General features: G+C 44.2%; 1 protein-coding gene across 2 annotated transcripts; it reads right to left on the bottom strand.

The window, feature by feature from the left end:
• Nucleotides 1–3,409: 3,409 nt before the first annotated feature.
• On the bottom strand, nt 3,410–13,586 carry CHST4 (carbohydrate sulfotransferase 4). Of its 2 annotated transcripts, none has more exons than XM_016164508.2 (2): nt 13,090–13,586; nt 3,410–6,209 (listed from the first exon to the last, which is right to left on the bottom strand). In XM_016164508.2, exon 2 carries the CDS (start codon nt 6,189–6,191, stop codon nt 4,989–4,991), a length of 1,203 nt encoding a protein of 400 aa, XP_016019994.2. In that variant the 5' UTR covers nt 6,192–6,209; nt 13,090–13,586; the 3' UTR covers nt 3,410–4,988. The 2 variants fall into 2 exon arrangements, with proteins under 2 accessions (XP_016019994.2, XP_016019995.2); XM_016164509.2 differs by lacking the exon at nt 13,090–13,586 and adding an exon at nt 7,737–8,062.
• Nucleotides 13,587–15,599: the final 2,013 nt, after the last annotated feature.

Raw genomic sequence — 15,599 nt, 5'->3', positions numbered from 1 at the left:
GAGGCTGCTCTAGTTGGGACAATCAGGGAAAATATCTCTGAGGAGGATTCATTTGAATGGAGACGAAATAATGAGAAGTCGTCGTTTAGATAATTTTGGGGGTAGACTGCCCTAAGTAGGAACTACACGTGCACGGGCCAGGAAGGAGATGGCAAGAAGAGAGCATGGATGGAGGAGAGTGACTGTGGAGAGAAGCGCTGTGTGCGGGTCGGGAAACCGCTGGAGGTTTCTGTTTTGCTTGTTCGCTTTAATGGCCTTTATCGAGATGTAATTCACATACAGTTTATAGACATCTGTTTCCCCAACAGGTGCAGTCTCTGATGCTGCCGCTGAGAGAGTGAAGCCTTGGCCATGTGTACAGTCCCTCTGACCGCCAAGGGTTGTTATAGTTATAACAGTACTGTCTGTATCTGTTTTCCCCCAGATCTGTTAAACTTACCATAATGCTTTCAGAAGGTATCAGTAGTTCTTTCCTTTCTGTTGCTAAATACTATAGCATGATACACATTTACCAATTTTTTTCTCCATTCTCCAGTTTGAAGTCCCCTGGGCTATTTATTGGAGGAGTCGAGGTAGAGAATCAATATCTAATTTACCCATTAGGTAGGTCCCTGTAGGTAGTAGCCAGCCTGGGAAGACGGCATGAAGAGACACGAAGCCAGTTAGGAGACTCTGGCAGCAGTTCAGGGGATATTTGAGGCTGGTTTGGGTGCACATTGCAGCAGTGGAGGTGGTGAGAGTCGGTCTGACTCGGTATATTTTTTTAAGTCAGGCTGATAGGATTTGCTGATCAGTAGGATGCAGAAGGTGAAAGAAAAGAAAGAATCAAAGATGACTCTATCCTCCAAGCCATTCCTTTAACCATACCTTGCCAATAGGATGATGGAGAAGCAATAAAAAACAAGCTGGAAATTTTCTGCTTGGAGATTTGGCTAACAACTAATTGGAAGGCAGTCAGCAAGTAGTTGCCAAATGCTTCCAGGTGGCAATTGATGAGTTCATATGCTGTACCCTATGAACACATGAAGCTCCTCAGAAAAGCAGCATAATTTGCAACGTCTCTTGCTACAGTAATATCACTATTAGAAATCAAGGTCAACTTAATTTTCGAATCTCTTATTTATCCCTCCGCCGCCACCCCACTTGACCCAGCACTTCCAAGCTTTTGGCTTTTAAGATTCAACTTCCTTCTTTCTCTCAAACAGGAAACTTTTAACTGTCAGTTCTTTCTTATCTGAATCTTTAAACATGTCACCGTATTTCTCAAAATAGAAGGTTCCGTGATTGGCCTTTTATCTAAGTATTACATGAAGAATGAGCCCTTTATAAATTATCCAGATGAGATCAGATTTCATTCGTTAAACAAATATTTACTGAGTGCCTACAATGCGCTGGGAACTGTACTAGATATTGGTTATACCACAGTGAATAAGACAGTGCCTGCCCTCAAAAGAACTCAAAGAACACGTAAATTGGAGGGTTTTATTATAGTGTGATAAATGTTATAATAAAAGACAGCCCATACAAGCGGTATGCAACAGAGGCTTAAGGGTAAAACTAGGAAAAACTCCCAGATGAGATGTTTTATTTGACAACTGAGAGATTGGTAAAACAAGCCAGAGATATTGGGGCGGGACAGAATAGGGTATTCCAGATGGGAGAAATAGCATGATCTAAGATCCAGATATGTGTTTGTGTACTAACGTGGTACCTAGGTAGAACTATAAATTTGAATGAGGGGTGGGGCAGGTGGAAGTAGGGTCTAAGAAGGAATTATAAGAGAGGGATACAAGGGCCATATCATGAAAGGCTTTCTAAACTATATTAAGTAATTTGGCCTTCCTGAATTTTTAATACGGTGTTGACACTGAATTGAAGTGGACAGCTTGGAGGCAGGAAGACCAGTCAGTGGTTCAAGAAAGAGATGATGGTGGCATGGACAAAGCAGGGGGACAGATGTGCGGCATGGTCTAGGGTGGAGGAAGGGAGAATCTAGTATGCAGCGTTCGGACATGTTGAGCCTGAGCTATCTTTTGAGATGTTCAAGCTCTGTCAAATCAGTGATCACAAATCAGATCTGGAGCTCAGAGAAGGCGTACATCAGAAATATACATTCTTGGATCATCTACATGTAGTTGGTTTTAAACTCATGGACATTGATGTATTTAACTGAAATGCTATATTCAAATCTCTTTACTCTTTTTACATATTTATCATTACTTTTTCATCCATACGGCATTTAAAAAATAACCTTTCTTGGAATGACCAAGAAGATTTATGCAGAAGAGAGGCATAGTCCTCGACAGAAATGCCAGGGTATTGGGGGTCTCCAGTTAATGCCTCTCACAGACGTCTTGTTAACTGGTCGATGTCACTTATTTTTATATTCATTTTTAATTTCGCTTTGCTGGTCTGTGAAAGTACATCAGTGGAAGTCATGATACTATACATAGTGAAATTAATTTATATTTAGCTTGGGTTTAAATCACATAGTAAATCATAAACATTTTTGAGAAACGTATTACAGACAATATAATGGCAGATTTTTGCACAAAAGTAATCAGAAGTCGGTTCTACCTTCCCATCTCTCTACCTCACTAGTATTCTTAAGTTGAAAAGGATAGTTTTAATTAAAATTTATTAAAAACTTAGCAATTGCTCTCATTACATAGAAAAAGAAGCCACCATAGTAACAGTTAAATTACAGTCAAAGTCCCTTTGTTTCAAAACTATCCCCTTCTTACTCTGCAAAAAATTATTTAAAATTTTCGACTCTCTTTTCTTCCCAAAGTGGAGGCTTAGTGCAGTTGCTCAATATGTTTTTGTTGTTGTTGTTGTTGTTTGTAAAAACATCAATTGCTGTCCTCCACTGAGGTATTTCAGGCCATTTTATTTGCTCTAGACATGAGAGCTCATTCCCCAAACCTCAATCCTAGCCCCAAGAAATTAGAATTAGGTTCATCCCTCATCTGTGTTTAAATATCCTCAGACCCCATGCAACTAAATAGGCTGAGATGGCAAACAGATGCTTCTGTTGCTGGAGTTTGGGGATGGAACAGATGTCTCCAAATTAGAAGGATGTTTAGTAGAGGGCATCTTCTGCACCAGTCATAGGTTCTTAGCTCCCCAAACTCCCCACATTCCGTAGTTGGTGTACTGCCACTCTCATCGAATTCCAGTGTCAGCCACCTGAATGCATCAACAGGAAACGGTCCCATTGCTTACTAAAAGCTCACTCGACACTGGGTCAGATTTGTAGAGAAGTTATACAGCATGATTTTGTGCTATACTGTCTTAAGTTTGTAGATAAGAAGCATTTGCCTGGGAGATCCTAGGCTCTTGAGGAGTGCCTAGCATGGCTTGGGTTTGAATGTTAGAATAAATTCACTCCTTTAAAGCCACATATAAATTAACCACAAAGACTAAGCTGGCAAAGGTAGCGCTACTCAAGCATCTCAGTTGCTGGCAGAGCCCAAGACTTACTTAGCAGAGTTGAGCAGAATATTTTTCTGACATTGAGAGAGTTTTATGAGGTGAGGACCATGTCAGAAGTGGGAGTTTGAAATGATAGTATCTCTCAGGTTTGGACGAAGTGAAATATTTAAAAAGTTAGGACTCAGAGATCCGCCGAGTTCCAGACAGATACAGACCTTCTTCCCATTCTTTGCAACCTGAGGACAGCGCCAACATCAGGAGTGAGTGGTGTAGATATTTGGCATGCTCTGAAAAGTCACCTGTCTTGCAGCAAGAGGGCCAGCAGTGTTACTGCCCAGTACAGAGTGAACTTATTGGCACACTGGCCGTGGAAGAATCACCAGGTCATTTGATACACATGTGGAATCCTATTTCTGGCCCTGGGAGAGTCTAATTCCAGCAAATTAGAGATAGGGCATGGCAAAATAAAGTTTTAACTGATGCTTCTGATACACAGCTAGATCTGGAGAATGCTACAAAGACTGGGAGAAACAACTTTTCTTGTTAGGAGAGCTGACCAGGAAAAGCTTAATAGCACCAAATCATACTAGATCCGAGGTCCTCTGGCTGAAGGATCAGATTAAAAGAACTCTTTGTCCAGACCCTAGAGTGATGCATATGGTATTATTACAACTAAGGCCTGGCACAAGAAAGAAAGGGCTTAGTTGCTGGTCTACTTTCTACAAATTCTTAAGAGGACAATGTATCAATCGGTATTGATCAGTTTAGACTTAGTTTATCATCTGACACCAAACATTGTCTTGGCAACTTTTCTATGTGTGGGTGATAGATAATAGCAAAGTTTTAAAAAGGTCTATAAAAATGATCATGCTTTTAGGTTAGGATCCCCGAAGAATGAGAGTTTAAGTGACTAGAAAGCATAAAGGGAGACACTCCAAACAGAATCTTAATTCGGAACTTTTATTTGACAGACAGCGGCTTCACAGGTCAAAATCTTCTATGTGTTAGGAAAACACTGAGGGGAAATGACATCCACATGGGGCCCAGGCACACCATGCACTTCAGAGCTTGCTCTGTAGTGCAGAGATTTTGTTTCGTACTTGTGATAACGGCCCGCCGTGATGGCCAGGCTCCTTGGTCAGCATCCAGCCCTGTTCCCCATCCTCTTTTCGAATCCACCGGGAGCTCTGAGGGCTCAGAGTTCACACCCCTGTGGAATGTCCTGGCTCTCCACTGGAAGACCCATTTTCCTGTTTTGTTTTGTTTTGTTTTTTGATTTTGTTTTTTTTTCTGTCCCTACCCTCTCCCGCTGGGTGAGATGTGGACAAAGAAGTTAATGGATTTAGTCCACTGATACTGTGTGGCGCCAAACAGGGCCACAGGCCATGAAGTCTCTGAGGTCTACACAGATAGCAAGGTGGTGGAATGTGCCGCTCACATAAGGTTACTGAGTCTTTTTTCTGGATGAATAAAAAAAATTTTCAGTTTGCACGTGTGCGGGCATAGCCTATGCTCTCATGTGTACTGACATAATTAAGACTCAGAAGCAGCCTTCAGTTACCGTGTGTGAGGCTGGTGCCAGGTGGGGATAGAGCCTCCTCGGCTGGTTTGGTAGAATTGCCCCATGGGGTCCAGGCAGACAGAAGATCCAGCGTTAGGTTTCTCTGCTCTTGCTCAGATCCGACGAGGTGGTAGCCCAGCAAATTCATGGCATTGCTACATACTTTCTGAAGTTGAGACACTTTTCCATAAGGCAAGGACCAGCGCCAGGCCTGGGAGACGTTGAGGGCGTTCCTGGAATTCGTGCGGAAGGCATGACTGCCCATGCCCTTGCCTCGGGTGATGTTCAGCACCCAGGTCTGGAGCCAGGGCAAGAATTCCAACCCTGCGTATTCGTACATTCGGGCGGTCTGGGACAGGGGGTCGCGGACCAGGTCCTCATAGCGCATGAGCAGGTAGCGCTGCTTCAGGGCCTTGGGCAAGGACTGCGCAGCCCTGTAGATCTCCAGCTGGCTTTGGCAGATGACCTGCATCACGTAGTAGGGCTGGTCCTCCTCCTTGAGTTTCTGCCGCTTCTGCCCCATCACAATTTGGCTGTCAGTCTTGAGTTCCTGCGTGGTGTGTTCTCGGGAACGGAACACCGCCCGGGGGTCGCGGACCAGGTGCACGATATGCAGATTGAGGGAAGGGTCCCTCAGCAACGGGTAGAGCACCTGCAGGTTGAAGAAGCGTACCTCCTTGAGCACCACGTGGCGATAGGTGCGGCAGGCCTTCTCCACCCCCTCGAAGGGCTGTTTGTTGCACAGAAGCTTGCAGTGAGCTTGGGATAGAATCGTACCCTGCGGTAAGATGTTGCAGGCAGGTGGCGAGCACAGGGCCCGGCTGCTGGCCCACTGGAAGAGGCTAGACTGTGTTCGGGGGCTGGGTTGCATATAGGCGTCAAAGACGCTCATGTCACACAAAAAGATGGCACGTATCAGATCCCTCACTGCCATATGCAGCCTCCAGGGGGTGCTTTGTGTGAAGGTCATCCAGATATGCCAGGCAGGCTCCATCAGGTAGAAGACATCCGGGTGCTGTCCAAAAAGCTGCCCCACAAAAGAAGAGCCTGAGCGCCATGAAGACAGGACCAGCAAGTGCATGGGCTTGAGCTCCTTCCTCTTAGACCCAGAGTTGGGGTTGTAGCTGTACAGGTGGATGAGTAGCGCTAAGATGACCAGGAACAGCAGCAGCCTCATTTTGGGGAGCCGTATCATCCTGCTGAAGTGGAAGGCCTGTAAGGAGCAAGCAGAAGGGCTGTGTTAGGCTACTGTTTTGGTGTCTGCCTTCCATGCCCTTTGCCGCCAAAGCCACCTGCTCCCTGACTCCCACCAAGGAGCAAATGTCACCTGCTGGAGCCTTCGTGCAACTAGTTGTACAAATCCTTCTTGGAATAGACTCCGGTCCCTTGCAGTTAGTGAGTCAATAGGTTCTATTTATTTTAGGCTCTTTATTTCCTCCTTCCTGGCCTTTTTTATTCATTGAAGTGCCAAAAATGTCTGAACTCTCACGTTTCATCAATGGAGAACAGCTCCCCTCTGGCACCCTGGTGACTTGCCTGTCTTCACACAGGCCACCAAGAAAGCTTAACTGTAGTCTGACCCAAGTTTGGGCCCTGTGATTCCTTCCGAAACTAAGGAAGATAAGCTGGCTTGTGAGGAACTGCCATGAGGCCATCACCCACCCCACTATCTTGAGATTGCCACAAGGCAATTTCTCCCCGTCTTTCTTCATCTCGAGGTTATGGCTGTAGGCTATAAAGCTGCTAGGCTTTAATTTGGAGTTGCCTCTTCAGTGTCAACTAGTCTCCTCTGATTTGGTCTCATCCTGTGGGACTAGAAATGTGAGGAGCTGACCCAATGCTGACCTCACATAAGTGCAGGTAAGAAATTATCTGAAACGATTTAGGTTGAGTCGTTGTCTCCTTAACAGCCAACTCTGTACAGTGTGGCAAGCCAGCCCAAGAGGGGGGCGTGGTAACACGGGTGGCGTGCGGGCAACTGCGCTGCCGCTCGAGGAGAAGGCTTGAGCACCCGGCGCGACGTGCTCGGGGCTGCCCAGTATGGTTGGTCAGGTTGCGCGCTGCACAACCCCAGGGAATGCCATCTCATCAAGAATTTAAGCTATTTATTATATATATAAAAAAATGTTCTGGATGTTCTGGTAGGTGAGAGTAAAGTATCTTGGTCCAACGGAATAAGCATATTAGGGTGATTTGCCAGTTGTTAGATGTTAAATATCTAGAGAAATGAATTTCACTTTGTAACTTGCACTAAAGCTCATAGAGACTGGTGGCAACCCTGAGCGTCCTCCCATCACAGTCGGGGCTCGCTTTTTATAAAAAGACGATGGTTCCCAGCCCTATACTAGAATATCATTCCAAGGGCGATCTTAACCTTTGTTAAGGGTTAAGATGACTCTGGATCATTTTGGATGACTCCCTGGCACAAATAACTCTTAGGAGATAAAACAGCTGTTTTACAAAGTGTGAAATATTAATAGTTGCCAGGTGCTACTTTGCATATCACTATATACCCCAGAAATTATTCCTTCAAGCTTTAATAAAGAAGAGAAAATATATTTCTAGACAGTAACTGCAACTGGATTTAGGGTTTGCTATTTTCCTGGTGACGGTTCTTATGGCCAATTTAAAAAAAGTTTTTAATAGGTAATAGATACATGGTTCAACCCGTTAAATCTGGATCCAGAATTTTAAAAGGCGTCCTAAGATTCTGCATGCAGAAGGGAAATAAGGAGAGTACCTGCCAGCCTGTAGCCTGGCCTGTCACATTCCGTCCAGGTCTTTTAATACATCGAACGATAGGTGAAGGGAAATTCTACGACAGCTGTGTCTGTGGAGGAGGCTTATGGTCACACATGAGAAATCTTTTAGAGCTACCTGTGAACAGGGGCGATGACATATTTTTAAAAAGGATCACAGTATCGTCTTGGGGGAAAGAACACCTAAAACTTTTATCAGCTGTCGAATCAGTAACCTCTTCTCTATCTACTAACAGCTGGTATTTGCCGATTAGCTGGTGTTTTGTCATCACTGCCAGTGAAAAGGCTGCTTCCAATTCCATTTTCCATCATCCCACTCCTCAGCTTGCCCCCAGCTAGCAACTGGGTTCATTTTTTATGTGTCCTTTCACTGCTTTATGCATACGCAAGGAAATTCAAATGTATATATTTTTAATTTTTTCCCCCTCTTTGTAATACAGACTGTAGGAAGTTATCCATACCGTGCTGCCCTTTGTTTTTTGTTTTGTTTTGTTTTTAACTTAACAATGTGTCTTGGAGAACTTTCCATGGCTGTACATAAAGTGTTTCCTCATTCCTTTTTCCCACTACATAGAGTCCTATTGTATGGATTACCACAATTTATTTAACGAGTTTCGTTCATTGATTGGCTTTTGGGTTATTTCCCATCTTTTGCCATTTCAAAAACTTCGGTAATGACCTTTATGTTTACACATCATTACACATATCCATACGTGAGCTAAATCCTCAGAAGTGGAATTGCTAAATCGAAGAGTATGCATATGTGTACTTTGGGTATTTTATTGCTCAAATAGCCTTCATCCTGCTCATAAACAAGTATGTCCAACGCTTCAGAGATTCTAGGGAGTGGATTTTAGAGGAGGAGTTGGGCAGCCACCGATGCGACTCTTGGAGTTTATAGCTCGCTTCCTAGAGAGGTAGAACACAGGCTTCCCTTGGAAGTCCCCTGAACCTTCTGGGAAATGTGTAATGACCCAAGCCAAACCTTGTGTGGCAGTGGCACAGAAACTCCTCTCTTTCATTCATTATAACAATGCACTTCCTCCATTCGTGCCAAAAAGATCCAGTGAGGATCATCTTTCCCTGGTGGCCAAATAATGCCCTGCTATATGCCAGGGAAATGTCAATGATGGTAAATCCTGTCTTGGCCCTGAAGGTTAAAACAGGAACAGCGAAGATGTGCTCCTAGTTTGTTTGAACTTGAGCCCAAGAGGAAATGATTAGAAGCCAGGCCATTGTTGACAATGGCCCAAGAATGCCTCTCCCCTCAAAAACCGAAGGGAGACTTCAGCAGGAGATCGTCTCCCAAAGGCAGTGTGAGGGTAAGGGAAAGTTTGGAACGAAGATAGGAAACGACGCAGCAAAAGAGAGAGGAAAGTAAAGTGACAAACCTAAGGACACTAGGATAGAAATTGATAAGCAGGGTCTCCATTCAGCTCAGGAAAAAGCTAACGTTTCCTAGGGATTAGGAGAGCAAACCCCCTCTCCTGGCCTTGAGCCATCTCGGTGTCCTGAGTAGGCTCTCTGGCTCTGAGCCCTCCTCGCCTGCCATGAGCTCCTGGCCTCATGCCCGTTCTCCCCCAGAGCTGGAGCCGGGCCTTCTAACTCTGTCCCCACTTGTTCTCAGGCTTTAGTTGTCCGTGGTTCTCAGGGATTCCCATGGAAACCCCATAACTTCTTTCTCCGTGTTTTCTTTTCCATGGGCACTTTCCCTGGCCACAAAGAAAACGTGCTTTTGTAAAGTGAGTCCCATCTCTTGTCACTGGGATCTAGGGAAGCCATGACAGGGCCAACCAGAACAGCTAGGGAACACTTTAAAGTGTGTCTTGGGCAAAGCTCATCTCTGCAAAGATTGTAATCGGTGGTAGAGGCAGATACTCTTGAAAGCCTGGGAGAAGCGAGGCAGCGCGGCTCCCTGAAGAAAAGGGAACTCGAGGGTTTTTTAATGACAATTTCTTTGAATCTAACCACCACCTCTCCCTGACTGCCCTTCGCTAACCTCTGCTGTCGTCCTTGGAGTTCATAAGCATTTGGGAGATGTCTGTGACATAATTCCTTCTCAGCGTCCCTAGTCTACCTTCCCAAGTGTTCTCTTCTGGCGATTCAATTGCGTGCTTGAATCCCGCACTCCCTGTGGCAGGAATCACAGATGTGCTCATCTCTAGCCTGGCGTTGACATAAGCAGCCTCTCAGCCCTCCGCCTCGTCCACTTCTGCCAAAAACGATTTTTTTTTAAATCCTTTAATAACTTTTGAGAGGAAGCCGAGTTTGCCACCCCAAAATATGCATTTTGAGATATTGATTATTTTAAGCTGGTTATTTTTAAGAAACAGAAGACTCAGAAAGAACCTTAGGCCTACCCGCCTAACTGGCTTAAAGAATTAGATAGAGGATCTACTCCAAGAAGGGAGCCTGTTATCATAGATAGCTATAGTTTGAGACAAACTAAGTATGATCAAAGTCCTCTTCTGTGTCCCATTGTTAAAGATGTCCCCAACAAACATTTATTTACCAAACATTTGCTTTTCATCTTCTTTCTGCCCTTTGAGGTCCTAAACTACAACCCCCTCCCCACCCCCTTCTCCTTAGCTCATGGCATATGCCCTTAACTGCCCAATCTGTCCTTGGGTTATACACACACACACACACACACACACACACACACACACACGTAATAAGTTTGGTCATTTTCTCCTGTTAATCTGTTTCATGTTAATTTGATTATTGGTCCAGCCAGAAGAATTTAAAAGAGTAGGAGGAAAAACTGTTTTTCCTTCTGCACAAGTTCCAACACATACAGGATTAAGTCATAATCCCCAAGTGTTGTACCCAGGGTCCTTCAAGATCTAAGCTTTAGTCTCTTGTCCTTCCCCTTGTTTTTAGTGCCTTAGGCTCCAGACTTTCCTTCCCATGGTTCCTAACTCGTCCCTGTTATTTAGAAGCCCTGAGACATGTGCAGGACCACTCCTCCCTCACGGTTCTGCCCATGTGTCTGCTTTCTCCCTGGATGCCACCTCCCTGCCTCTAATATTTAGTTGTCCCCCAAACTTTCCATTAGCATCTGTCCCTCACTTTATAGTAAACAGTTGTAGACAAATGTCTCTCCCACTGGGCTGCTGTAACTTAAGGGTCAAGGCAGTGTCTTATCTTACTTACAGGTACATAAAACTTATAAGCGGTTAGGGTTCATTAAACACTTGTTGACTAAATAAAGAGTTGAATGTGGGAAGAGGTATAGTCATTGCTAGAAAGCAGATAACTGAGTGAGATCCATCAGAAACTGAAACTTGTTCTTTTCTAAAATGCTCACAGATGCCTCTTTAGTATCAGTTACTAAAATATAAGTGATTCCATTGAATATTGAGTACAGGACCAATACTGTCTCAATTGCATGGGGCAAGATATTAATAAAGTCAGAGGCATAGGTTTGATGCAATATGGCACAGTTAACCTCACTCCAAACAAACAAACAAAACCCAGTTTCTACACTGGGTATGTATTAATTAAACCTAGAGGGGGAAATTAACATTATTTTAAGAAATATTTATTAATAAGAAATAAAAGCCTCGTTGTAGGGCAACAGACCACTTAGACTACTTCCCTTCCTCTAATCAGCTCAGTTAGAAAAAGAGAAAAAGGAAGAAAAAACCCTCAGCACCTCTCATTATTATCACCCCCCAAAACAATTTTAAAACATACTGCCCAGTGATGGGCAGGTGGTATCATCTTGGCACACGAAGGACAGTCCATCACTGAGGAGTCATAAGAACTTAAGGATCTTGAAAAACATCACCAAAGGCATGGCACCAATGTCGAGCACAGGGACCACGAGGCACCCGGTGGGAAACCTCATCCCGCAGCCTGATTACAGAACTATAGATGGCCCAGAAATTGGTACCGTGCAGCCTTTTAGAAACAAAACGAGGAATTCTGAGGAAAAAAAACAGGCAGACATCAATTTAAGAGCCCTGGATTCCAACCACCGACACTTTTCCTAACGTAGATTCCCCAGTGAGATTATTTCCTCCACGGCCAGGAATTATAGATGGCAGAAGGTATCTGCACAGAGAGAACAGAGCTGGGTTGGAAAAATCAACATGTACCTGCACCTATAGCCGCAGGCCCCAGAAACCTCAGGAGATAAGCACCTGGACAAACGGTGTCCCTGTGGAAGCAACCTCTAACTATAGACCGGCCTGAATGAAGTGAGTCTCACTATAGACAGAAAGCACCGGGAGGACTGGACCTGGGTCCTCGCCGCTGCTTTATCTCTAGTGCCAGTGCCTGGCACGTGATAGGTGCTCAAGAAACAACCATGGAGTGACTGAATGGACACACATTTGTGGAGCACTTTTTACTGTTCGAAGTGCCCTCATCGATGTGGGTAAGGAAGGTGGGGCCAGATATTTTTATTTTGCACGTATGAAAATAGTACAATTTCAGTCGGAAGTTCCAGATTTGTCCACGGCTATACTAGAGAGAGAGAGCTCCTCTACCTTAGCTGATGTGCTGGCCTCATAACTTACCCTAATCTTACTTTACATCTGAATGGCGCTCCACAGCTTTAGAAAGCCCTCTCAGCTACAGGCATGGCAGCGATCCAGTTAGATACACAGGCATACCTCATTGTACTGCATTCGTTTTTACAAATTGAAGGCAAGACCTCCACCTGCAAAAAGGTTATGACTCACATGATCGCGTGAGACTCACTCGATTGCTGCGCTCTGGGACTGAATCTGCACTATCTCCGAGGTGTGACTGTCCAGGACAGTGATGATCCGCACCCCCAGTTTTTCACAATATGTAAACTGAACTTTAACTAATTGATTCAATGGTGAATATAACCCTGGTTGAGTCAGAACCCAGGTCTTTCGGGTCCCAGGTCCCAGAGTGTTCAGTTATCACATTACACTTGATGGGAGCTAGAGAAACCCTGCAGCCCCCTGCACTCTGGCCGGGAGTGCCCGGCCCCTGAGCAGAGAAGCTGCAGGAAGTACAGACTTGAGCTCCGAAGTTAGGATCAGAGCACGTTAGGTGCATCGGGGGACTGCCCACCAGATAAATATATATCAGAAAAGCCCTACTGGCATGCTAGGCTCTTCCAGACCCTTTTAGATATGGAGCAGTGTGGCCATGGGGGAGCAGCTTGTGCTTTTTCTGGATGGTTCTCCAGGTTATTCTGATTCAGCCCCCTCCAATACCTCCCTTTGCCATTGCCATTGCCATCCATTGTCATTGAAATCCCCAACTTAGCCCAAGTTTGCCTGATACTCCACTCCAGTAGCCCTGGGACAATGGCCCTGCTTTGGGGGCGTACACAGAGAGAACTCTTACCTCCTTAGTGGCTTAGGCTTCCCCACTGCTTTAGAGAGGCTCACTGCTGGCCGAGCTGGGCAGCTTTTCTCCTCTGACTCACCGACTCCCCTCTCAGCTTCCTCCTCCTTCTCCTCCTCCTTGCATTTTGCATAACCGTCCCTTTGCAGAGAAAATTCCACAGCCCTCTCCCTTCTGCCAAAAAATGACCCACTTTCCAAAGTGGGGTTGAGAAAGGATTTGTTCCCAGGGAGGTTTGATATTAGCAGCTTTAACTGAGAGACTCATAGGGTGGGAAGACTTTGCTTGAGGTGAGCCAGGAGCAGCAAAGGAGGAAGTTTCTCTCCCACAACTGGGAGATGATCCTGGAATGTAGACGGCTTGAAAGCAGCTGAGAAGGTTAACTCCCTTAGGGCCAAGTGAAGTTACTGAGCAAGTTACCCACAATTCCCACCAAAATTCCCACAAGATCTTAAACCTTACTCTTCTACCTTTGTTGTGGTGCGTTTAAATCTGAGACCCACGGAGCCAATTGAGATTAATTATGAGCCTTTATTAGCCGGCCGGCGACTGACTCTCCCCACTAGAGAATCAGCCCCGAGTTTCCAGAGGAGGCAGCTTATAAAGCCTAAAACTACATCACACAAGCAAGCAGGTTTACAGAAGCAGAAGTTAGCCATTAGTATATCTTTGCACAGGACATCTCCTAGAACTACACCCTGGTTATATATTAAGCAGATTATAGAAGCATAAGTTGGCTGTTATCCTCTGGTGCAAAAATGTTGTTTCCGGGGGACTCTTAAATCTTAGAGCAAACAGGGCCTGGTAGCCAGTTCTGTTATCTGCATCCTGGCAGTGATGTTGTTTGCTTTTTTTTTCTTTCTTGGGAGCTGGCGCTTGAAGATATCACTGCTCCCTGTCTTGCCCTAGTGACTAATTTACTGGAGAATTTTTCACTCTTACACCAAAAAAAGAGGGAGAAAACTAGAAAGCTGGTTTTGGATTGCAGCTGACTGCTCACTCCACCGGAATTAGGGAGTCAACTTTCCTTTCCTTACCTTTCCTTTCCTTTCCTTTCCTTTCCTTTCTTTCCTTTCCTTTCCTTTCCTTTCCTTTCCTTTCCTTTCCTTTCCTTTCCTTTCCTTTCCTTTCCTTTCCTTTCCTTTCCTTTCCTTTCCTTTCCTTTCCTTTCCTTTCCTTTCCTTTCCTTTCCTTTCCTTCCTTTCTTTCTTTTAACTTCAGTGTCATATTTAACATTTCTGCCCTTTTCGCAGAGGTGATAATTAGATATATTACCTAAGTGTAATACCTAGATGTATGGGAGGACCTGGAAGCATGGGCTTTTAGTTGGGGTACAGGAAAAAAAATTCCCCTTCAGGGAAAAAAGAAACAAGTTAACATCAAAGATTATAACGTCTTACTAGCCGCGTTCCTTGGACAAATCATCCAACTACTCTGAGCTACTCTGCATGATCTTTGTGAATATAAAACGATAGATGAGAAAACTCTTTACAACAAATGCACGAATAAATGTAAATTGTGGTGGAGTGTAAAAGTCACTGACTTTTGAGTCATTCCACCTCTCTAGGCCACAGAATATCAGTGTGAAATAAGGTGTAAAATAGCAGTGTAAAATATATAACATTAGAATTGTGAATGTTAGGATTGCATTAATGTATATAATGCTCCTAACGTGATATTCTGACAACATTGAGTTAAAAAGTGGTAGTTATTGAATCGTAACGATACATCTTCCTTCTTACTCAGCCGCCGAGTCATTTTGCTGCTCTCCATGGCTGAGCCCTCGAAGGCTGCATCACCAGCATAAATGGCCGTACCTGTGGCGTTGCCTCGTGCTGATTTCAGCGGTGTGGTCCTCCCTATTTCTCTTAGGCACGGAGAAGAGAAATGATCTCTTCCTCCAAGCAACTCCAGCAGAGATGTAAATTGAAGAGCCAGAACTGGGCAGCTGGTGGTTCTGTTTTTATTCTTATTGTAAAAATAGTGCTTGTTAATTATAAGAAATTTAAAAAATACAAAACATAAAAGGAAGATGGTATAAATCCCTTTACATTTTGCTCCCCAGGGAAAACCACCATTGATTTTTTTTCCCCTGCACATGCAGAAATCTGTAGAATTGAGATCAGGCTGGAAAATATAGGTTTGCACTTGTTTCCCCTTGGTCTTTCTTTATTTTAAAACACTTTAAATTATGAAATTAAAATTAGGGCGTAAAGATACAATTTAACTAATAGTATAAAATCACTACCTAGTAAAAAACAAAACAAAACAAAAAACCGAGAACATTGCTAAAGCTGCTTCAATATCTCTTCCCTGCCATAACTCAGAGATTACTCAGAGATGACCATCATGCCAAGCTGTCCTTTGTTTTTCCTTATAGTTTATCACCTTAAGCGATACAATGAAAATTTCCCCGGTTTGACCTTTATATACACAGAACCATAGTACATGTATTCTTTTGAGCTTTGCTTTTTCCATTTCATATTATCCTTATAAGATTCATCATGTTG

This window comes from Rousettus aegyptiacus, unplaced genomic scaffold (assembly GCF_014176215.1).
Source record: "Rousettus aegyptiacus isolate mRouAeg1 unplaced genomic scaffold, mRouAeg1.p scaffold_m13_p_14, whole genome shotgun sequence".
Classification (NCBI taxonomy): domain Eukaryota; kingdom Metazoa; phylum Chordata; class Mammalia; order Chiroptera; family Pteropodidae; genus Rousettus; species Rousettus aegyptiacus.
Note: the sequence above shows the minus strand (reverse complement) of the source record. Positions and strands in the feature narration are given on the sequence as shown.